The sequence below is a fragment of the Petaurus breviceps genome, unplaced genomic scaffold, assembly GCF_028583685.1.
Source record: "Petaurus breviceps papuanus isolate PSGF00001 unplaced genomic scaffold, PetGlider_PUasm1.0 140, whole genome shotgun sequence".
Lineage (NCBI taxonomy): Eukaryota > Metazoa > Chordata > Mammalia > Diprotodontia > Petauridae > Petaurus > Petaurus breviceps.
In genome coordinates, this window is record NW_027185698.1 from 34,086,513 (window position 1) to 34,111,542 (window position 25,030).

Genomic DNA, 25,030 nt, shown 5'->3' on the forward strand with positions numbered 1-25,030 from the left:
ACTTCGTTCTTTTGTCCCCTTATCTCAAAATACTGCCCCCCCCCCCCCAGCCTCAAAAATCTAAGGATTTAGAGCTTCCAGGGACCTTGGTGTTTATCTAGTCCAACCTTGGATTGACCGATATGAGAGTTGAGAAGAGAAATGACCTGCCCAGGGTCATACAGATAAATAGGTAGCAAAGGTGCATTCGAATTCCAGAATCTGTACTCTTTTCACCAGACCACCCTCCCGCTCAACCAGCTTCTTGTCTTGGGAGCTCTCCTCACTTCCCAGACCAATCTCAGACACAAAAACTTCCACTTTCTCCGTTTCCTAGCTGTCAGGAGAGATTTGGGGGTGCCCAAGGGTCGTGAGGAGAGGGGCTCCCTTCCACTTCGTTCGCTTTTCTACTTCAACGGGAAGTGGTAGGAGTGGGAGATTGAGCAGGTGGAGAGACTCGGTTGGAGCCAGCTGAATATCTCCCAAAGAGCAGCCCTGCCCCAGCTCTTTCCTCTCTGGGTTTTTAACTCCGAGGCGGGACAAAGATTCTCCCAGGAGACAGAGCTGAAATTTCCTACTCGCCTAAAATGCCCTGAGGGAGGAATGGTTCAACTCCCGGAGGAGCAAAGGAGGGCTTCTCCTCTCCCCTGGGTCCTGGCCCCCAATCCTTCCTCTTCTTCCCTCCCCCGCCTAGAATTACTTTGGGGGCTTCAGCCCTGGGAGGAGACTAGGGGAGGGGAACGCCTTCTCTGCCCCCCTCCCAAGCCCGGGCATCTCTCTCTGTCTTTCTCGTCCCCCCATTTCCTCTTCCTCTCCCTCCTTGCCTCCGCCTTCCATCCTCTTTCTCTCCCCCCACCCCTTTATTTCTCCCCCCTGCCTCTCCCCAGCCGACAGTCAGCTATGAAATATGTATCAAGTTAGTAAGTAGCAGCAGCAATTCCTGCCAGGGGCAGATGGATCGCTTTCATTTTGCCGAATGATTGCTGACACCCGGCAGGATTTCCCTGGTTGCAGGAGCAGCAGCGGAGAGCCAAGCTCGACCTCTTTCTTGGGCGTGGAGAAGAGGCTGGAGGCTGCGGGCATGGACGGCAGCGGGGCGGGAGCTCCTGACTCCTTCTAAGCCTCCCAGCCCCCCACGCAGTTTCCAGGCACCCAACCCCAAACCGACAAGGGCAGGTGGCCGGAGGCGCCCCGCCTCCGACCTCCCAATCTCTCTTTCTTGCTCCTGCCTGCCGCCCCTCTCTCCTTTTCCTTTTTATTATTTATTTTTGTTGTGCGTGAATTCTCTCCCAGTGCGATGCTAGTGGCTCCCCGAACGAAGACTTTGGCTGGGGATGTAGAAACAACAGTGGCATAATATGGGTGGGAATCATTCCCACAAAACTCCTGTGTTTGATGAAAATGAGGATGGTAAGTGAGGAACTGTCCGTGGTTCCATTGTCTCTCTGCCTTCTTTGCCTCTTGTCCACCGCTGAGGCGCGCTCTGCTCATTGCCAGGTGGGCTCTGATTGAGGGCTCAGAGGTTCACTTTTTACTCAAGAGGTCAGCATTTTGAGGCTAAAAGGACCACTGTGGACTTTAGCAGGGAAGGACAGAGTGTGAGACTCCTGATAGGGTCAGGGTCTAGTGAGCTTTTTTTGTGCTGGGTGGGTATCTCTGGGTGCAGGTATGCTTTAAACCTTCGTTTGGCAATTTATAAAGGAGCATCTGCAATAGAAAAGAAATTCAGATAATTTTCTGTTATGTTTTTTGAGAAGTTGATTTACTTAGAAGTTGAAGCCAAAGCAAAACTCAGTCAGCTGGACCAGTATTGGGGCCAGAAGCCAAACACTCTGCTGCAGTGGCAAGGGCACTGAATTGGGAGTGGGTTCTAGTCCTGGCTCTCTGGTCAACTACCTGGGGTCTTTGGGCAGAGCCATTTCTTTTCTCAGGATCTCGGTTTCCTGACTCTTGAATCTTGAAACCAACTAGAATGATCAAACTGACTGATTAACAAGGCTGGCATTACAGTGTAAAATTTAAAAATGAAAAATGCATGGGCAAGCATTCCCACAAGTCAAAGGTAATCGAAGTAAGTGGAATAAACCATTTACTTCTTTACAACGGTCTAAAAACTTTAACCTTTTTATTCTAACCACTTTCTTTGGTGCTGGAAAGAATAACTGTTTTATTTTAGCAACTTTGCATTTGTTTTACTGTCTGTCTGTAATATAGCTTTACCATGGATTGATGGGATAGTTCAAGTTCCCTTCATTTTACTAAAGCAAACTTTCCTTGGTTGAGCATACTATTTTGACCATTGAAAGAACTTGCTGTCTAGAAACAAGACACTTTGTGTGCTGTCAAATCACAGGTGTGATAGCGAATAGAATAATGGAGCACAGAGAGGGTGACAGTTCCTTGGTTAAGAATGTTGTTTTTGGGGACGGCTAGATGGCGCAGTGAATAGAGCACCGGTCTTGTAGTCAGGAGAACCTGAGTTCAAATCCGATCTCAGACACTTAACACACACAAAAAAACTAGCCATGTGACCTTGGGCAAGTCACTTAACCCCAATTGCCATGCCTCCCCCTCCAAAAAAAGCACACACACAAAAAGAATGTTGTTTGCTTTTAAATCTTGAACTTTCACATTCACATGGGGGATGAAGGCATGATGCTCAAGACAGCACACTTTAAAGGCAAATCCTCCTCTTCCAAGTCAGTATCATCTGCACATAGTATAGTTATGCCTATTCTATATACAATTCAATACTGAAAGTCAGTATTTTTTGTATCCAAGGAAACTTTGTTTGACTAAGAAACCTTAATGACCTTTTTAGTGGGGGGGAGGAAGGAGAAAGGGAAGGTAGAGTAATTAGAAATAATATAATGAAAATCACAGCAAATTAAGAATTCTTATCAGCTGAATTTAAGCAGACTGGGAAAATGATATTTCATGGGGGAAAAAATAAACTGTTTTGGTCATTGTGTTTTGTACATCTTTAACAAGAGCTCTTAACCTTTTTGTGTCATGGACCCCTTTGGCAGTCTGATGAATACTATGGATCCCTTCTCAGAATGATATTTTTAAATGCATACACTAAAACACATACAATGATAAAGGAAACCCAGTTATTTTGAAATATAATTATATTAAAAAGTTCACAGATCACAGGTTAAGAACACTTAATTCTTATTTTACCAAGACTCTTGTTCTTAAAATTTGGGGTATGACCCAAATCTGTGACTCCATTCAAATCAGTTTAATCAGGCTTTCTTAAGTTTCTACTCCAGTGCTAATGGCTGGGATACAAACAGAGTAGTAAGAACAGCCTCTTTCCTAGAAGAGCTTTCATTTCTACAGTGATTTCTAGCCCCAAACAGTGCTGATGAGCAACAACTCAGTATTTTATAGCCTTAGGGACTTTCCTAGAGACACTGACAGGTTCAATGACTTTTTGTTGGTCACTTGGTGTATATCAAAGACAGCACTTGAACCCCACATCTCTGTCTCCAAATTCCTCAATTGCCTTTTCCAGGCTGCACTTTGTGTAATATAAATTAAATCAGGTGATACTTAGCCTGGATTATGTAGCACAAATGATAGCATTCCTTGTTTTTGTCAAAGAAGGCTACTTAGGGTTTAAAAACTCTAGTTAATTTCCTTATAGTCATACACACACACTTGCAATGGATGATTGTTATCTTTCAGATATAAGAATAAGGTTATACCTGTGATTTCCTTAATATAGGAAACTTCCCTATATTAACTCCTACCAGTACAGATCTTCATATTCTTTACTTTAGAGTCTTAGATATTTGCTTAGATTCTAGGCTATTGAGATGATGAATGATTTGCTCAGGGTCACACACTAAAGGCAGATCTTGAACCCAGGTTTTTCTGGTTTCAAGATCAACATTTTATCAATTACACAATGCTGTCTCTCATCTTTCAGGAAAGCAATGTTAAATATATATTAGCCATTTGTTACCAAACTATTTCTTTGTCTTAAAAAAAATTCTTCTGTGACTCATTCTGAAAGCTGTGTAAGTTACTTGTGATGGTTAAGGCAGATTGTAAAATACAAAGCTAGAACACTCTTCTCCAGCAGAATTCCAACTCCTTATCATTCCTCACTGCTCAAATATTAGCTTCCTCCCCACCTCCATTATACCAGAAACATCAGGTTTTTCATTTACTTTCCTGTCAGTGGGTAAGCACACAGGACACTATAGTCTATTACTGTCTCTTCTCTCCTGCATTTTAGCTATAAGTAGTATGAAATCCCGTTGAAAAAGAGTAAGGAGAAGTACAGAGCGGCCAAGGATGGCTTCATTTATATGTTATGGGAGGGAAAGTAAAGTGAGCCTGTCAAATTGGTTTATGCCTTTCTGATCCATTCTGTAATGGGTCAGAATTAGGACCAAAGCTGTCCATTACAGTAGTTTGGGCAGTAATTGATCTGTCAAAATCTTGTGGTAGTTTAAAACCTTATATTTGGGGTTGCACTTAATGTATGACTCTATTATTTTTAGCGCTGATATTACTGTAGAAAATACAAAGACTTCTTAGTCATGGGATGCTCTTTGCTTTAAGTCTTGAAGGTGGCAAGAAGAAACAAATTTACTTATCACAGAGATTGTCATCATTCTAGGGTGAATATTCAAAGGCCAGGATGATTTTTATTCCTAGAGATGTTTTGATATTTCAGAAAGGGTATGATTTCCATTAATGTGGAAACTCTCACTGTTTACAATTGTTTATAACCTTTTACAATCTTAGAAGACAGCTTTGTGAGTTGCTAGGGACAAAAGCATTCATCAGTTAGAGACCCTCCTTCTGATGATGAACCTCTCTATGGTGAGTTGGGCTGTTTCTAAGATGACAGACTGAATGTCAATCACCAGGACCATTCTAGAAATCTTTTCATTTCTATCTGGTCTGCTAGAGCTTGTGTTCCATTGGCATAGCTACCAAAACCATGCAATGATGCATAGGAATAGGATGGTGGTGGAAGACACCTGTAGATATAGAATGGTAATTATCTGATGGGAGCAAATCAATCAACAAGCATTTATCAAATGCCTATTATGTGCTAAGATTTGGGAATAGAAAGAATGAAACCAACCAAAACCTCATTGCTGCCTTATTACACAATGAATAGTAGATGGATGAATTTTTTTTTAAGCAATTGGGGTTAAGTAACTTGCTCAAGGTTACATGGCCAGCTATTTCTGGGTGTGGTGCTGAGTATCTGAGCCCACATTTGATCCAGGTCATCCCAACACTGGAGCCAGTGCTCTTTCTCGCTGAGCCACCTGGCCGCCCCAAGATGGATGAATTCTTTTTTTTTTTTTTGAAGGGTCATTTTTCTTTAATCTGATTTGACTTGGAGACACAAAACAAGGAACAAAAACACCCAAAACCACATGGAGGAGGAAGATGAGCCCCTCTCGGGCTCAGAACCTGAGCCTCAGCCCCCTCCCCAAGCCAAGAACATCTGGGCACCACCCAGATGAGGCAGGGAATAGGTCCTCCACCCTTCCCCCAGAGGGCAAGGCCCAGCTCTCCCCAGCCTGGGGAGGGTGGGGGGGGGGCCGGGGCCCCACAAGCCCTAGCCCTGCAGGAAGGAGATTCCACCAGGGAATGGGGTTAGAGAGAGAGAGAAGCTCCAGCCCAGGTGCACCTGCCTCTCCCCACCCCCACCCCCAAGGCCTGGACCCAAGCCCCCTCCCTTTCAGGGAGGGGCACAGCAGCAAGAGGGGCCTCTGGCCCAGGGTAGGCGCATTGTCAGCAAAAAGAATAGAGACATTCATGATGAGGTCAAGGGGACAGGAGAGCAACAGAAGACACATGATTATCTGAATGAGGAAGGAGAGACCCCAGCTCTCCCTGCAGCAGGAGGAGGGGGGTAGTGGGTGCATGGGTGAGGGGAGCCAGGAGGGCCCCCCTGCCCAAACACTGAGGTCATCTGGGGGGAAGAGGAGAGAGGTACACCCATGAGCTGGACCCCTTGAGGTACGTACAGGTCCTGAGTGGGTCAGCAGCTGGGTCCCCATGCACCCCTTGCAATACTGTGGCCCTGGGGGATGGGAAGATACTGGAGGACAGACTATGGCAGCTGAGGAGACAGGAGACTGCACCCTTGATCCCCAACCTCCCAGGACAGTGATAGGACAGGGAGATAGGTATGGGAAGAGGAGCTAGGAAGGAGGTGGTCTCCAAGGGGGAGGGGCCCAATCCTCCTGTCCTCAAAGACTTGGGATGGGGGAGGGGGCTGCCATGGCTTCCACCTCATGTACTGCTGTGGGCCCCTCTGGCCCCCCCCCGGGAGGAAGGGGGGCGGGTGGGTCTCCTTGGATGGGGGGCAGCAGCTTCTCAATGAATTCCTTCACAGCTGCCATCTCCTGGGGACAGGAGCTGTGCATGACACCTGGGTAGGCTTTAAACTGGACCTTGGCTGGAGGGACGACAGACTTGAGTTTCTCTGAGGTGAGGGCTCCAAAGCGTACGGGCACCATGGGGTCCAGTTCCCCGTGGCACTGCAGGATGGCCATGTCCCGGGCTGTGCCATTGGCTGCCTGAGGGAAGGCCCGATGCAGGGGGAGACAGCAGCTGAGGGCCACAATGCCAGCCAGGGGATGAGGGCAGGTGAGAGCTGTGTAGAGGGACAGGGCTCCACCCTGGGAGAAGCCCCCCAAGATGATTCGATTGGCTGGAATCCCATTCTTCACCTCATGCTCAATCAGGGCCTTGATGCTCTCGGATGCTTTTTGATGCCAGCTTCATCTTCAGGGGCATTGGGACTCAGGCCCATCAGGTCAAACCAGGAAGGCATCACCATCTTCATGTTCAGTGTGACCGGGATCCGAGGCGCATGGGGACAGATGTACTTGACATAGGGGAGGCGGATGGAGGAAAGGGCATCAGCCCAGCTGTGCCCCGAGTCTCCAAGCCCATGTAAAAAAATAACCGCTGCTGTCTCCCGCTCAGCTCCTGAAACAGTAGCAGTGTCGGAGAGCAGGGGGACAGACATATTGTTACCGCACATACACCAACAGGGATGCCAACGCTGGGGCCTCTTTCTCTGGCTTGGATACTCCAAGATGGATGAATTCTTAAGGACATTATACTTTAAAATGCCATAATAATTATATAAAGAGGAAGACCTCATGCTTTGATATATGGACAATTATTTGCTTCATAGGAAATGGACTGAATCCCTCAGTTACCTGTGAAAATCAGTCTTCTCAAAATTTTCTAGTCATAACTTCTTCCATAAATCTGCTTTTAACTAAGAGATTGAACAAGGCTAGTGGCATTGGTACACCTTCATGGAAGCATGCAGACTTGTTTTATATGCCAAGTGGAAAATGGAAGAAATTGTACCAAAAAAGTTTCATTAAAAACACACAACATAATTTACTTGAAACATTCAAATACTTGCCACAAAAGCTTGTGTGTGGTTGTTATAGCTTGAACTGTGCATTTAAGTGTTAAATTCTCTCCATTGATTTCCCCATTGCCACTTAATTATTTTTAATTAATTTTCTCTGTGACCATCAAAATGTTAAGGGCAACAAGAACTTTGGTAGAAAAAAGGGTTAGGGGTTCTTAATGTGGGGTCTCTGAACATTTTTACATAACAAAATTGTTTTTCTTTGTAATCCTATGTATTTTAATTTATGCATTTAGTTTAGCACTTCAGGGAGATGGTTTCATTTGTAATGAATAGATACCTTGAAATCTTCCAGAATTGAAAGAGACTACTCCTATTAGATCTTCCATTTCCTGTATGACTTTGCAAAAGCCCTTTGCCATCTTTTGATCTCAGTTTCAAAACCCGTGAAGAACAGATGACCATTCTGACTTGCTTCTAGGGACTGGAAATTTGAAAAGTTGAAAATATGCTAAATACATACAAAATAATTTGATATAACTGATATAAAAATTATTTGCACTAATATGTCATGTAGTAGTGAATTGATAGAGTAGTTTTTTGTTAGGTAATATTATAGACCTGGGTTTATATATGTGGTTATTCACTGTTCAACTTGCAAAAATGTAGATAATTATTATCAAGTTACTTTTCTGTCCAGGGAATTATGCTAGATGTTTAGAAAGAGTAAAAGATAAGAAAATATGATGCTTATCCTCATGTAAATTATTATTTTTATTATTAATTATGCTGATTATAGTTAACATTTATTTTGCATTTATGATTAATAAAGTATATATATTATCTCTTTGTATCCTCAAAATAACCCTATGATAAAAGTAGTATAGATGAGAAAACAGAGACTTTGAGAGAATAAGTAATGACATGTTTATTGTCATGAAGCTAGTCAGTGTCAGAGTCAGGATTTGAATCTGGTTCTTCCAAATTCAAATGGAGTCCTTTTTCCACTTTAACACACCTCCCTAATTTTAGCAGGAGTATATAATATACCTACAGTTAACTACAATAGAAAATAAGATACAAAAATATTAGAGGTGTAAAACAAGTGCTTTTTGATGTTTATGAGGTAGACTAGGAAGAACATGATTAGCTATTGGAAGGATTAAGGAAAACTTCATGGAGTAGATCACATTTCACTTGGACCTTGATGGGTCTATAGGACTTCAACAAGAAGAGGGAGGTGGAGAGATGTGGTAGGAAAGGAAATGGGATTAGTGAAGGTAGAAGTAGGAAATCATAGACCTCTACAAGGGATGGTAAGTCATGCAGATTGACTGGAGGCCAATGTATGAACCCTGGCCTAGACTTTCTCATGAAATTTCATGGTGAGAGATAGAGAAGACATGGTGGTAGCTTGATGGAGCAGGCTCAGGCAAGACATTTTTTTGAACTGAGAAGATCAGAGCATGTTTGTAGAAAGATGGAAAATTGCCAGTGGAAGGGTAGAGATGGAAGATGCAATTTTTTTTACTTACTACATGTTGTGGTCATATATAGGCAGTTATTGTTGTGTTTGTCCTTTGTTTTCAAAGAAGACCATGGCATCAGGGAAATGAGGTGACTTGCCATTGACTTTGATTTGAGAGAGGGAGGGCTGTGCAAGGTCACCAGCCTCACTTCCTCCTACAGAGCCATCTGGGTCCAGTGGCCAGATATTCATCAGGATGACTAGAGATGGCCCAGGATGCAATAGGAGACCCTGGCCCTTTTAGGCTAAGGCAAGGTAACTTAGGTAACTTAGGGTAAGGTAACGCAGTGGATAGAGGACCAGTCCTGGAGTCAGGAACACTCACCTTTGTGAGTTCAAATTCTACCTCAGACACTTACTAGCAGTGTGACCCTAGACAAGTACCTTAATCCTGTTGCCTCAGTTTCCTCATCTGTAAAATAATTCTGGGGAAGAAAATGACAAACCAAACCAATATTTCTGCTAAGAGAAACCCAAATGGGATCACAAAGAGTCAGACCCAATTGGTAAATGACTGAATATAGTCATATATGATACTGTTGTGTCCTAGAAGCTGCCGTATCAGTGCCTTTCTCTTCTGGATAATATGTGGATTTGGTCTTATTGGATGCTTGCTGTGGTTTTTAGTTTTAAAAATTTTCAATAGATTTACTTATTTTCCAGCTACATAATAATAACATCCTTAGAAATGTATTCTGTAGCCTGAACTCAAACTTCTCTCCTCTTGTCTATAGCAGATTCTTTGGAGTCATGACTCAACTAGATTTATTGCATAGACATTCATTGTGGATTAATGGCATAATTGCCAACCTTGACTTCACACACACACCCCACTCACTATCAGTGAGGATGAGAATGTCTCAGTGTCTGAATATCTTTGGCCATGGTGGGTGTAATTTCTTTCCTTTACTAATAAAATGGACATTTCTGTGATATGTGAAATGAAAAGCCCATGGTAATTTATTAATGAAAAGGAATGAACCTGTGATTTCAGGGTTATAGACAATTTGCAGTGAGGAAACTCCCCTCACTATGTAAGTCACTACCTTCCCTGAAATGAAATGCCATCAAGAGGGGTCTGAGACACTAAAAGCTTCAATGAGTTACCTAGGTCACATAGCCAGGATGTGTTAGATGTAGATCTTGAACCCTATGCTCTTGTCTTCAAGTCAGCTCCCTATTCCGTGCCATGATGCTGCCCTTTTAATTTATTAAATAAATATGAGTCTTCACTGTGAGGTGCTGGGTAGGTAGGAATCAGAGATCCTTCCCTTAAAGAGCTTACAGTCTGGTAGAGGGAGGATACATGTATGCATAGGTAGATCTAATAAAAATTTGAACATTATAAGTGTATAAGAAAAACACCTAGTATGATGAGATTAAATGAAGTAGAGAAGACTTCCAATTAGAAGATATCAAGAAAGGTTTTGTGGAATATCCAGCCTCAGAGGATGGTGGGGAAGGTGAACAGAGGGTTTTCTATAGAAAAGCCAGGATACTGTGGACAAAATAAGCCACTAGGTCATGCAAAAATAAATGATGTATTTTTATAGTGTAGAAAATGTCTTGCTCTTTTGTTCTGAGTCTCAATAGAAGAGTAGAATGTCAACAGGCAGAAATACAAGTTTGTCACTAAATGGTAATAATTATAATCTAAGCTTGCAACAATTGCACTGACACTGCTCCCACTTACAACTCTGCCCTTTCAGATTCCAGGGTAGTGAGTTGGAAAGAAGAAGGGATTTGGAGGCTAATGACTGTACTGTGGGAAACAACATTGACCCTGGAGTCACAACGCTTGGGTTAAAATTCAACATCTGATGCTTATTGCTTGTGGTGACTTTGGACAAGTCAGCTTCATCTTTGAAATGAGGGGGCTGAACTCAATGGCCTCTGAGGTCCCTTTTAGCTCTAGATGGGGGATTCTGTGAACTCTGGATGTGATAATCCTACCTATGTACCTTTGGCAATTCATTTAACTTCCCTCTGCTCAGTTTCCTTGTGCATCAAATAGGGTAACTGGATTGGATGAAATATAAAGTCCCTTCCCCTCAGTATTTTAATCATTCTCAATTACTTCTTCATTTTATATTCTTCTGATTGATAAGTACAAAACATAAAAGAATTTTATTTCATTATGCATGTAGATTTTTTCAAAATATGATTTTTATGAAACTAAGGGGAGTATGAATCTAGTCCTTTGGGGTCTATTCCTTGGTTCTATGTAGCTCATCTTGATAAGTTATATATCTCTGGCATCTAAGTATTTCTTATTTTTAAAAGCTAGATGAGTACTAATCTAATTACAATTTTGTAATTTATGTCTGGGATTATGTAGCAGCAAGCACCCTAGCATACCCAGGGTGGCTGCCAACATAGGTTCTTAGATCTGCTTTTCCAAAGGAAAGCAACTCAAAATGGGTTAACAATCCTACTTTAATCAAACAAACACATACGGAATACAAACAGACAGAGAGACAGATCAGCAGACAGGGCTTCCCACTGTCTGACCATTATATCCATAGCTAGTCAGTCACCAGAGAGGGAAGCACCAACATCTGGGTTTTCAAAGATGGGAGTGCTCAATGGCCCAGTGTCTCATCTGGCCAAATCACACAACTCTTCCCAAAGTGAGCCCCACAGCAAAACCTCACATCAGGGTATATATAGCCTTCTCCTATGTCATAGACTAGACCATAACAACCCTCATGACCTACCACCCAATCACAAAGTAACAAGGTATGGGTGTTCCTGAAGAGCAAGCCTCCCACCACAGGCTCCAGGTAACCACATTCAGCCCATTAGGGGGCAGAGTATATTCTCAAATCAAGGAAGGTTCTCAGAGTCACTTAAGCCTATCAAAGGGCCAAGGGGAAGGGAAGATCTTCAGATTCTCATTCCCATAACAGATTATCTCATATTGGAACCCCTTAGGAGATCAGCAGATGTGTAAAATTTGGTAAGCATTGACAGGATGCATGTGGAAGCTATCAGTACTCATTAAAGAAACCTCCACAACTCAATACAGAAAAGTAAGAGGTAACGATGGACTATTCACTCAGTGTTTGTCCTATACTTGGCATTCAAGAATTTGGGGTCAAATCTTTGTTATTCTACTTATTGGTGTGTGACTTTGAGCAATTCACTCCACCACCACCCTCAGCCTAAGCCTTCATTTCCCCATCTAAAGATAAGAATAATAATTCTAAACACTCTTTACCTCTCAAGGTTGCTATGAATAATGAATTTAGTAAACTAAAACGTATTGTGTAAATGTGAGATTCACAAACATCTTGTCATCTCTAGTTTATGGAAGGAAATTTGGAAATTAATACACATGATCATTTAATTTTATTAAGTAGATTACAGATCAATCAAATAAATATCTATTGAATATCCTTTCTTTTCCCAGCTCTGTGTAGGATTCAGAAATGTTCAATATTGCCTTCAAGGACTGTAATTCTCATTAAAAATGCAGAAGTACCAATTATAGCTGACATGTATATGGTATGTTGTAGTTTTCAAAATGCTTTACATATAGCATCTCATTTAATTTTCACATCAGCCTTGTAACATAGGGCTATTACCATTCTCATTTTACAGATGAGGAAACTGAGGCTGGTAGAAGTTAAATGCCTTGTCCAGGGATACACAGCTAGTGAATATATGAGACAGGATTCAAAATGAGGCCTTTCTGACTCAGTTTCTTGATGTCATGTCGCTGACAAGGCTAACTACCTGAAAAAAAAAGAATTTTCTTTTGTATTGTACTGACCTGTGATTTCAGCAGTGCAGGAAATTCTTAGTAGTTAGCCTAGAAAGTAGGCTTTCTATCTGAGAGAATTCCCTAGGACACTGAGTCGAAGTAATTTGGCCAAGGTCATTTAGGAAGTTGGTATTGTCTGTAGGACTTGAGCCTAGTTTCTTTTTTTTTTTAAGTTACAAAGTCCTTCATCCATTTGACCAAATAAAGTGCTAACTGTATGTTACTAACTCTGGGTTCAGAGGAGGAACAGATTATTGGAGGCTAGAGTAATTGGTGGAGATAATTTAGCATGGTTTGAACTTGAGCTTTGCCTTAGAGGGTGAGTGGAATGTGGATGAGTGGAGTAAGCAGGAAGGCTGATGCAGATGGCAAGAAAAACAGGAGCAGGCATTAAGAATTTTTCATTTTATTTTATGGGGATGGTGGTGGGGAAGTGTGTAAGATCAGAGAATTAAAAAGCAGAATCTGAGGTCTGAAGATGATGAGTTATGAAAGTTGACTGCTTCTCAAATAATTTGTTAGTAAAATATACCAGTCATTTCTTTTTCAAGAGTCTAGGGAAGAGCCAGCCTGAAAAGTTGGATTTGGGTTCATGCTGAGCTTCCTGCTTTCATCTGCCAAAACGATCAGAAACTTGGGCCTCCTGCTGTGCCTTTGATCAGGGAGCTGTCTCCAATTACTCATGGGCTTCCCGCTAATGTACTGTGATTCAGATAAAAATCTCACCTGGAGTTGGAGGTTACATACTTCGAGAACAGATCACTGAATACCGTCAGGGCCATGAATGGTAATGCCCCTATTTGGCATGGGAGAGAACTGAGGCTCATAGTGACTTTAAGCCACGCAACTAGAAAATGCCAAAAACCAGCCTCAAACCCAATTCTCTTGACCCTAAACCAGGGGTTTAGGAACAAACTCAGGAAAGTCAATTGTTAAATTTTCAGTGTGAGCACCTGCACATTGGAAATTGATCAATGCTACAAATCAGAACTTGCCTTACTATTTTGTTGATTGTCTAGACAAATGAAGAAAATGGAATAATGTGGATTAAACTTAGAAGTATTTAATAAACATATCTCTCCCTCCCCCAGAAAGCTGATTGTTAAACATTAACATGTGAATGCTCTCTTTCTCTCTAGGCTTTCTTTCTTCTTTCTAGGCTTTCAGGTTACCATGCTTTCATAATTCTCCTCCTAACTTATGACCACTCCTCAGTCTTCCTTGCTGGATCCTCATCCAGGTCATACTCTCTAACCCTAGGTGTCCGCCAGAGTTCTGTCCTGGACCTTCTTCTCTTCTCCTCTGTAATATTTCACTTGACAATCTCATTAGCTCCATCTCTCAGCTCTAGGAATTTTATTAAGCTATCCCCCATTTCTAGAACACTCTCCCTCCTCATCTCCACCTGCTGTCTCTTCCTTGGCTTCCTTTAAGACCCAACAAAAATTCTATCTTCTTTAGGAAACTTTTCCCAATACCCCCTCCCAATTAATTCTAGTATCTTCCCTCTCTTAATTACCTCCTGCTTACCTTGTAAATAGTTTGTACATGTATTACATATAATAGTTGGTATATATTTGTGTGTATGTATATATGTATGCACACACATGCGCACACATATATCTCCCACCCCATTACATTGTTAGCTCCTTGAGGTCAGGGACCCTCTCCTGCCTCCTTTTGTATCTCTAGCACTTAGCATAGTGTCTGGCAAATAGGGGTCACTTAATAAGTGTTTATTGACTGACTAACTGATGCCTCTGCTCCAAACCTATGGCTCTTCTCACTATAACCCATTACTTATTATTGGATTTTGTTTTCCAGCATCTCTTAGTTACCCAGAGTAGGTATATAACCATCCTGCTAGTGCTAGGAAATCATGTTTGAGAGGCTGTCTGGATACTCCAGATCACGGAAGAACTCTACCACAGATTAAAAGGAAAACAAAACAAAAGCAAATATTTTAAAAGAGCAGGAGACAATTTGTCTTATTTTTTTAGAGTTTTCTGTTTGTTTCGTTGTGTGGCTCCAAAGTCTCAAAGATAGCATTGTGGCTTTCCTATCAATCGGTAACCATTTATTGAGTGCCTGTTATGTACAAGGCACTATGCAAGGTGCTAGGGATGCAAAGACAAAAAATGAAATGATCCCTGCTTTCAAGGAGCTTGCATTCTATCTAAGGAGACAATATGTAACAAACTGTCACAAGCTTTGCCCTTTTTTATGCCTTTTCAGCTCAGCATAGTCATTTCAATTCTTGACCAGTAAAATGAATAAGGTACAAGCCTTGAATAATAGTGTGCTTCAAGGGCAGTGTGCCACCGTGATGCTTTAAAAAAATCAGTTAGATTTTCTAAATTCATCCAAGTCATATACTTTTTTATTCATTTATAAATGGCTATGGAGAGATATTATGGTAGAATATGGCATAGGAGTGGCCTCTGAGTCAGGGAAACCAGGGGTCTAAACCTGCCAGGGATGCTGACAAGTGTGATCTTGGGAAAGTCCCTTAACCTTATAAGCATGTCATAGCTAGGACTTGAATAAGTCATTAATGGGCCACTGCCATATATAGTGGAGGGAATTCCTACCAACCTGGTGAAATAAATGATAGATTCTTCCTGAATTTTACAGTTTGCAAAGTCCTTTCATCCAAGTAATTATGTTATGAGTAAAATACAGTAATAATAATAACAGTTAATATTTGTATAGTATCTACTAGGTGTCAGGTACTATGTGAAATGCTTTACAAATATTATCTTATTTGATCTACACAACAACCTGGGGAGGGAGGTGCTGTTATTATCACCATTTTGTACAGATGAGGAAACTGAGGCAGACAGAAGAAGAGGCTTGTCCAGAATCACATAGCTTGTAAGTATTTGAGGTCATATTTGAACTTGGAGCTTTGACTACAGGCTTAGAGTTCTATCTACTACTTTATAAAACTTTAAAGTTTATAAAGCAATTTCTTCATAACAATGCAGTGAGGTAGACAGTCTAAATATGAGAGTCAGTGGGGTATAGTGGATAGAAAGTCAGGAAGCCCTGGTTTGAGGCTCACTTCTGACACACATAAAACTCACTGGTTCTGTTACCCTGAACATGTCACTTATCATTTCAAAGTCTCTGCATTGCATGGCTTATGTTGTCTAGAGTTAATAGAAGGCACTACTTGCTTCAGTGAAATTACAAGCCTGCAAAAAAGACAGGGTATATTACAAATACATACATACATACATATGTACATACATATATATATTATAATCACATACATATATACACACACTCATATATACACATACACTATATACATGTATACACACACAAGCATATGAATACACATATATGTATATAAGTGTGTATATATTTATATCTATTTATCTAGCTATATGTATGTGTGTACCTGACCTATGAGTACATTAGTAGAAGAAGTTCCTAGTTCAGAAATCCTTCCACCAGTACAGACTTGTCCCTGCTGTGTAAATGATAAGTTTTTGGAAACTGCATGGGACAATAAGAAGTTATTTTCTCAGCGTTACACAAAAATTAATCCAAATTTTCCTTTCTGAGACTTCTTATGCTACTCTACCCTCCCCTATCCTCCCCTTCCCTTTCCTCCCCTCCCCTATCCTCCCCTCCCCTGTCTTACCCTCCCCTGTCCTATCCTATCCTATCCTACTCTATCCTATCTTAGGCAAATAGGTGGTAGGTTTATTAGAGTTCTGAATTTGAGCTTAGGAAAACACGAGTTTGAATCCTGCCCTGAACATTTACTAGCTGTGTATGCCTAGTCAGCTAGCTCCTTGACCTCAGTTTCCTCATTTGTAAAATGAATGTAATATAGACTGTGTATCACAGGATTATTGTGAGCATCAAATGAAAAAAACAAGTGTGAAGAGCTTTGAAAACTTAAAAAAATAGCAATTATTTTCTATCTAAATTTATATAAGCAAATGCATAACAGAATCATGGGAAAGTCATGGGTCTCTCAGTTTTGCCTGGTAGTCAGGAAAAGCAGATTCTATTCCTTGTTCTACCACGTACCAATCCAAAGTCATACAGGTAAGTTGCTTGATTTCTCTTGGCCTCAATTTCTTTATCTGTTTAAAAAAGGGAGAGGTTTGCTTAGTCTTGAAGTTTCCTTCTAATTCTGAGAGTCTGTGAAATCCAGGAAGCATTCATTCAGACTTCAGAGAACACGATCCCTTAGAGATAACTTTATCTGTGAAGGTGTCTTCTTGCAACATCTTTAAATCTGCATTCATCAGGAGAAGTCCTATGCCCTGTTTCCTGGAATCTTCCTTTGTGTGGGATCCAGGGATGATGGTAGCAATCTGTGGGTCAAGTCTAGACTCTGGCACCTGGGTTCTTGCAACTTGCAGCAACTCTTTGTCTTCCTTCCTGGATCTCTTTATCTTTTCTGTTACAAATTCTTCTTGGACACCCTTTTCAGGGAAGAAATAGTTGGGCTAACTCATCTACTACCATAACCCTGTATGTAAGGAACAGAATGTATATAATGCCTCACATTGCTGAATTAAACTCCAAAGATGTTTTTTATAGTATTACAGTAAGATGAGTTTTATTATCTTATAGTGTTCTTTCCCATCAAAATAATATTTTTGCTTCCAATCAACTGTGATAACTATATAGGTGAGGCAGAATTCCCATTGGATTTGGGAGTCAAAAGAATTTTTTTTTAATCTTTACTTTGTCAGTGCTCGAGTAATTTAACTTTTCTATGCCTCATTTTCCTTATCTGTTAAAATAGGGAATGATATTAGACAGAAAATGTGTGTGTATATATATATGTGTATATATATATATATGTGTATATATATATATATATTTATATATTTCCCTTTTGCTTCACAGAGAGTTTGGATTCAAAGTGCCCCCTTGAGGACCTTGAAGTTCACATGTGCCCTCGAGGCCACAGATTCCCATCTCTGAACTAGACAATGTCTAAGGTCCCCTCTAGTTCTATTCCCTATGACCCTATGTATGCTGATAGAAAAGTAGGAGCCTATTAGGTATGGCTGTATAACTGTCTCATTCCCAAAGTTAGTCACTTCCCCGTCCTCTGCCTATATTTAATTAAATATAAAACAAAGAGAAAACTTGTAAGTAAATCAGGTGAGCGTCTGTAACTAACATGTAGTATAGTCATGAACATTAATTCAAAGGATCACAAAATGGCAGAGTGGGAAGGGACCTTAGATATCATTTAACCCAACCCAATCATTTATATGATGTTTATTATATTATGTTATATTATATGAAATTATTTATATGATATGATATTATGTTCTATTATATAATTCTTAATTTTAAAGCTAAGAAAATTGAAGCCTAGCATGGCAGTGCTTTTTTCTGAAATCTTTGAATGAAGAGATTCTGTGACTCCCTCCTTCCCCTTGACCATAGGACTGATACCAAATATGGGAGAATGCATAGAGTGCTAGGTTTGGAGTTAAGACCACCTGTGTTCAAATCATCTCTCAGATTTCTTTTTCACATAGTCACTGTAATCCAGGAGAAACCATTGTACCACTCTGAATCTCAGTTTCCTCATCTATAAAATGGGGATGATAATAGCTGTGGTTTTAAGGAGAGACAGCTCCACCTAGTACCTTGAACCTGTTGTCGTTTTTCTGGGAGGATTCATATATGTATTGGGGGTGGCCCTAGCTGCTGTATTAGAAACATGACAGAAAAAGTTTGTATACTTAGTGGTATACATGCATTTATATTGTTATAAAGACATGTTCTTATAGTTACATGGGATTGTAGAAATACAGGACTAATATATTTGTTTATTTGGGCTATAATATGCTTCTCAATACATATACCTTTACAAGAAAGTAGGAACCTGATTTCTCAAACTGTTTAGGAATGGGGATTCCATTTTAAATGACCTCTGCTTTTATTATCTCTCCGTCCTCCTATGCCCATCCCTAAAACCCCATAATGTAAAATTTGCCTTTTTGTTGCCATGTATTTTATCTCCAAATGGCTTATCAGCTCTCTTGGCCATGGAGAATGCCCAGTTGGGCTATTGGTTACCCAATCTTAATTTATTCTCAAGTTAGGTGGTGTAATAGGTAGATTAATAGACTTGGAGTCAGGAAAATCTGAGTTCAGATCCTCTCTGAGACATTTACTAGTTGTGTGAACCCAGGTAAATCACTTAACCTCTCTGTGCCTCAGTTTCCTAATTTGTAAAATGAAGACAATAATAGTTCCCACTTCCCATGGTTGTTATGTGATTAAAATGAGATAATATTTATAATGCTTTGCAAACCTTAAAGCACTATGCAAATGCTAACTTATTAATTGTACCAGTTTGTGAATTTGTTCTTCATATACCCAGAGAGGTCAGCTTAGATTTACTCAAGAGGTTATCAGAGACCAAAAGAGGAAATGATGAACATCTTCCTACAGATTTCTCTGCATTGCCCTATTCTTCCCATTTTCATGGTAACTCGTTATTCATTTGAATCTTCACAAGTATAATTTTGTTTTTTATTCTCTAGACATTTTTTTTTTGCAAATACTATTTTGATGTCATAATGCCCTGTAATGAATACTGAGAATATTTAGTCTTTGTTAAATAAAGAAACCATTAGTTTGGGTCCACACTAACTGACTATTAATTTAAGGAAGAAAGTCTATAACAAAAGGAATATAGACTCTTTGGATGGTTAGCGACTCAGAGGATTGTAAGTGCTTAGAACCAGATGAAAGATTAGAGGTCAAATGGTTCGATCTCCTCCCTTTAGAGATGACCTTCCCTTTAGAGAAGACCAGAGAAAAATGTGACTTGTGGGCAAGCATTTATCATCTGTTATTCATTTATCTATTTGTTCATCAAGCATTTATTAAGTGCCTACTGCATGGAGAATACTGTAATAGGCAAGGAAAAGAGATCTACAATCTAGATATGTCATGATGCCTGTCTTTGTGGAATGTATATTATAGGAAAAAAAGATAAAAACACAAAAAGTTGCCTGGGAGACCTGAGGGAGATGGTAATTATGGAGCAACAGGAGTCAACAACATTCATTCAACAACTATTTATTAAACATCTAGATGCAAGGCACTGCTTTGAGGGATGGGGATGCAAAGATATAAATGAGAACTATTCCTTCCTCTCAAGGAGCCTATGAAATCTACTGGAGATACCACAAGAAGATAAGGACAAAGGATTTCCAGGAGGGAGAGAACACCACTGACTGGGGAGATTAGAAAAAACTTCGGTCAAAGGTGACACTTAAGGTCAACTAGGTGGCGCAGTGAATAGAGCACCAGCCCTGGAGTCAGGAGGACCTGAGTTCAAATCTGACCTTAGACACTCAACATAAAACTAGTCATGTGACCTTGGGCAAGTCACTTAACCCCAATTGCCCTACCTTCTCCCCTCCAAAAAGCAAAACAAAACAAAACAAAGGTGCCACTGAGCTGAGCCTTAAGGGAAGCTAAGAATTCTAAGAGTCAGAGGGGAGGGGGAGTGCATTCCAAGCATGAGGGACAGCCTGGGCTATGAATGTTAAGTTCAGAAAAAGGCAAATAGGACCATTTTGACTGGAGCATATAGGAGGCTTGAAGGAACTCATGTTAAATAAATATGGAAATGCAGGATGGAGCCAGATTGGGAAGGTCTTTAAATGATAGAGTGAGAGCTTCCTATTGTATCCTGGAGACATTGGGGAGCCATTGGAGATATTTGAGAAGGGAAAAGATATAGTCGGCCTTGTCAACTTTCAGAAAATCATTTTGGCAGTTTTATTTAGTGTGGATTGGTGAGGGGAGAGATTGGAAACTGGGACATTGGAGTTCCACATGGTGCATTATGACCTATAGTAGCCAACCATCTGGTGGTGAACTTTCCTGTACTTAGGCTGGTTGTTAGATGAAAGAAATATTGTCTACCACTGGTCATTTGTCCAAAGCTTTCCTAGTTTGGTAGGGAGTCTGTTGTAAAGCCCAGATAACAGATGTAGAGGACCTGAACAAGGATCATCATCTTGTGGATGAAGAAAGGAGAGACAGATGGATCAGGGAGGGTTTTATAGCATGGACAACATCCTACAAGTCGGGAAGAGGGAAGGCATTCCAGGCATTTTGGAACAATAAAAGCAAAGTCATGGAGATAGGAGAATTCAGGGCATGCCAAGAGGGTCAAGAAGCATACATTCTAATTTCAGAGATGAGAATAATATAAAATGATGAGAGCCTAAATACTTATTGACACAAATGCTGTGAAGTTTTTAAAGGACAGATTAATATAGTCTGATGCAGGTGAGGGCATCATAGAAGAATATCACTAAGACTGCAGGGAGGAGAGGGGAGAGCATTCACTGATAAGCCTCAGGCTGTTCTACTCTGAAGCTTTTTTTATTCTCTAAATGACAGATTCTATAGATCTACTCTGGTCTCTGGTCGGAGACCCCTCTGTCTTTGTTGCAGCAGTCTCTTCTTGCCTCTGGGTGCCTGGTATAGCTCAGATTTTCTGGGCTAAGCAATAATAAAAACCCTTCCTTTGTTAATCTAATCTAGAATGGCAAGGATTCTAACCAAATCTCTACTAGGTAATTAAGAGGAATCATGACATCTAATCAAGTAATGTAGAAAGCCTATGGTGATCAAATTAAACCAAGGTCCGATGGCATTATTCCAGTGAGCTCTCTCTGTCTTCCCAGGTTAACCTCTCCCCACCTTCCCTTTGCAATGTAGCGGACAAGAAAAGCCAACAAAGCTATAAAGAGGCATAGATAACAGTCCAGTTTATATATACTCTAGTTGGCATAATAATGGGAATTTAAGTAAGGCGAACTCTATACCACCCCTCCCCATTCTCTTCTCTCCCTAAAGCTATGCTATACATCATATAATCTGGTAAAGGTTTTAGGGACTGGAGGAAAAAGGGTGCTGGGGTAGGGGGAATGGCGGGGGCAAGAAAACAACCAAAGAAACACCTTTTCTTTACTAGGCAGTATGGGCTGGGTCTTGAAGGGCCAGTTCTTATAGACACATCTTATCTCTTCCACCAGATGGAGACACACCCAGGATTTATAGACAGACACAATCTCACTTATATCATAAGATCATACATCTAGAACTGGAAATGACCTCAGAGGCTATCAAGACCAATCCCCTCATTCTAAAGATGAGTAAACTGGGGACTGGAGAGGGGAGGAGTTAAGTGATTTGTTCAACATCACACATAATAAGTCTAAAACTACAGAATTAAATTTGTGTTTATCTTCTGATACTCTATCAACTTGGGTAATTAATGCATTCCCCTCCCCCTTTTGGACCCCTTTGAATCAATTAAAATCAAACTTGTGGATTTGTATGAGGGCATGGTAACTTAAGTTACAATGACGGCAGCAACAGTAACTACTTCTACTGCTACCTCTTTATACAGAGCTTTAACACTTTCTCTACCTAGTAAGGAAGGCATCATAAATATTATCCCCATTTTACAGAAAAGGAAAATGCAACTCAGTAAAGAGAAATGACTTAGCTGTGGTCACACAGCTAGTCAGTGTTAGCCCTAGGAATATAACTCTATTTTTTTTAATTTTAAATCAAGTTTTTGAAATGGTAAGCATCTAGAAGTAGATGGGACCCAGAATCTATCTTCTTACCTTCTCTTCGTATAAACTGAGATCCAGAGAAGTTGTGACTTGCCCAAGGACGCACAGGTAGTAAATACCAGAGCAAGCATTTGAATCCAGATATATCCTCAGACTCCAAAGGCAACAAGTACCCATTTCACCGTATCATACTGAGTTTTATGACCAATGGCCACCTTTCTGGTAGTGAGCCTCCCTGTACTGAGCTGGGCTGTACCTTGGATAAAGGTTACATAGTCATCACTAGTCACATGCTCCAAGTTTTCCCAGTTTGGTAGGGCCTTCCAGTTCATAGCCTCCTGAGGATCTCATATGTAAAACTTTACAGCTCATTAGACCTTGCCAGAGAGTGCACTCTTTTGGCATAGGATTTACAGCCAGAATCATTTCCTGAAATGATGAACCACCAAAGGGGGGTGTTAGTAGAGAATACCTCTTTTAGATTTATTTTTTTATTTTACAATGTAAAAGCAGCTAAATAGAATATATTCTAATGCTATTTCTTTATTTTACTCCTGAGTAAAATTACTGTATAAATCTTCTATAGGAATCAAGGGCAGCCCTAATAGAACATATCCTTTTAACCATTAGTCTAACTTATACATACTTTGGATTTGCATTCAAAAGTTATATTCACATCAAATGTTTTATGTTTAATAAGGGTGTTTTTCCCTTGTTATGACATTTAAAAAGTATTTCCTATATTTCAAAAGTGGTGTGGATACTGGTTGGGCTATTGGGCTGGGTGCCAGGAAAGTTAAGTTCTAGACCTGGTTATGATTTTAGGATGCTAAGCGCTTCTATATCCAAATGAATGCTAATTTCTTTAAAGGTTTTTGCCTGAGAAGGCTGTACATTCATTGTAAAGATGCAGCTATCATTCAGAAAATCTCAGAAATTCCTGTAAAGAATATCTTTAGAGACAACATGGCAATTAGGTGGTGCAGTAGATAGAGTGCCAGGCATGAAGTCAAGAAGTCTCCTCTTCCCGAGTTCAAATCTGGCCTCAGACACTTACTAGCTGTGTGACCCCGGGCAAGTCACTTAATTCTGTTTGCCTCAGTTTTCTCATCTGTAAAACGAGATAGAGAAGGAAATACTTCAGTATCTTTGCCAAAACCCCCCCAAAAGGGGTTACAAAGAGTCAGATATGACTAAAAAATGACTGAACAACAATAACTGAATAATACTGAAAGATTCCGATCAGATATTATTTGAAAAGATCCATAATATCATAGTGTGCATGTTCTCTTCACCAGTACAGATGGCGAGCCCTCTAACCCTTAGCATGTTGCCTCTATGATTTCAATTATTCCCAAACCCATTCCTGGGTGACTTTCTGGTGATGACCTTTTCTGCACTTAGCTAGGCTGGGCCTTGGATGGCAGACATAGTCTATCACTGGTCTTGTGCTCCAAGCTTCTCCACCTTGGTAGGAATTGCCAGGGCAGATGCTTAGGCTTTAAGGAATCTAATCACATCCAAGATAAAAGGAGGCATCAGAGGCAGATTTCAGTGGAGGAAGAATACCTATCTTATTATTTAATGGCTTCCTCTTGGTTTTGACCCCAATTTGCACCAGCTGGAATCTTTCTAACAGATCTGGCTCTAGATGATTTTTGGCTTTTTCAAAACAAAAGCAAAAACAAATCCACCTTCAAAGGTAGATATTTAAGCACTACTGAGAATACTTAGTATGAAACATTTGCTTCCCTTTAAGGATTTCATTTACTAGCATTAGAGACCATTGCTTAAGAGTAGCTGTAGAGGGTGTGGAGGGGGAGGCAGAATGTTGGGCTAGCCACCAGGTGATGCTCTAACCTTTAGATGCACCATTTTATTCAATTAGGCATGCTCCAATGCCTAGACATTTTATCAACTTCCTCAACCACTGTCTCTAGTGCTTCCAGGCTCCCTGTTTTAAGTCTAGAAAATAGAATGAATTTAGAAATAATTAGGAATCTCTTATGGCCTGTGACCCTACCTCAATGGATTCCTTTTCCCAGCCTCCTTATTATGACCCAAATAATTAGCTCAATCAGCATATAATCTAAAACATATTTTACTTTTTTTTCCTTTTTTCTTTTTTGGAGGGCAGTTGGGGTTAAGCGACTTGCCCAAGTTTTTGTGTTAAGTGTCTGAGGCCAGATTTGAGCTCAGGTCCTCCTGACTCCAGGGCCGGTGCTCTACTCACTGCGCCACCCAGCCACCCCTAAAACATATTTTACTACATACTACATGAGAAACAAAAGCAAAGAGTAAAACATTAATATTCAAACAGCAAAAGTAGCCCTGGTCATTTAAGGTAAAGTCTGAATCTTCAACTCTGCTCACTCTTCTGCATCTTTGCCCTTTGCCTTTTGAGGCAAAGAGGAGACAGATGCAACCAAAGACTTTACAATGTCTCCAACATATATAAACCATATTCAGCTGTAAGTGGGTTGCCAGGTGGATCCTTAGATTGGCCCAGTGTCTTGCCAGATTGTTCAAATCTTCTAGAAACTTGCCCTTGGGGCTGCTCAGACATGTCCATGTGGTCATCTTTCTCTTCTGTACCTCTGCCAGATGTGTAGCTGAAGCAGCTGAAAACTAGTGAGAACATCAGTTCCTTGGGACTTCTATGGGATTACCTTGGAATTTTCTGTATCCATGAGGTCAAAGACGGCCTGCCTCTTCTCCCAAGTGTTTCAGTCATGTGTTAGAAGTACCAGTCAAAGTGGAAAAACAAATGT

General features: G+C 40.6%; 1 protein-coding gene, 1 long non-coding RNA gene and 1 pseudogene across 2 annotated transcripts in view; 2 read left to right on the top strand and 1 right to left on the bottom strand.

Annotated features, from left to right (window-relative positions):
- Positions 1-882: 882 nt before the first annotated feature.
- The window catches only part of STK32B (serine/threonine kinase 32B), a 378,978-nt gene continuing 354,830 nt past the window's right edge, over positions 883-25,030 (top strand). Inside the window, exon 1 of the mRNA XM_069074008.1 lies at positions 883-1,389. Within this exon, the coding sequence (XP_068930109.1) occupies positions 1,338-1,389 (52 nt within the window). The 5' untranslated portion in view covers positions 883-1,337. The remainder of the gene's footprint in view (positions 1,390-25,030) is intronic.
- On the bottom strand, positions 5,303-7,062 carry LOC138147474 (acyl-protein thioesterase 2 pseudogene; annotated as a pseudogene).
- LOC138147482 (uncharacterized) lies at positions 5,644-6,021 on the top strand. The gene is made up of 2 exons (XR_011164818.1): positions 5,644-5,783; positions 5,928-6,021. It is a non-coding gene; the product is annotated as an uncharacterized lncRNA (long non-coding RNA).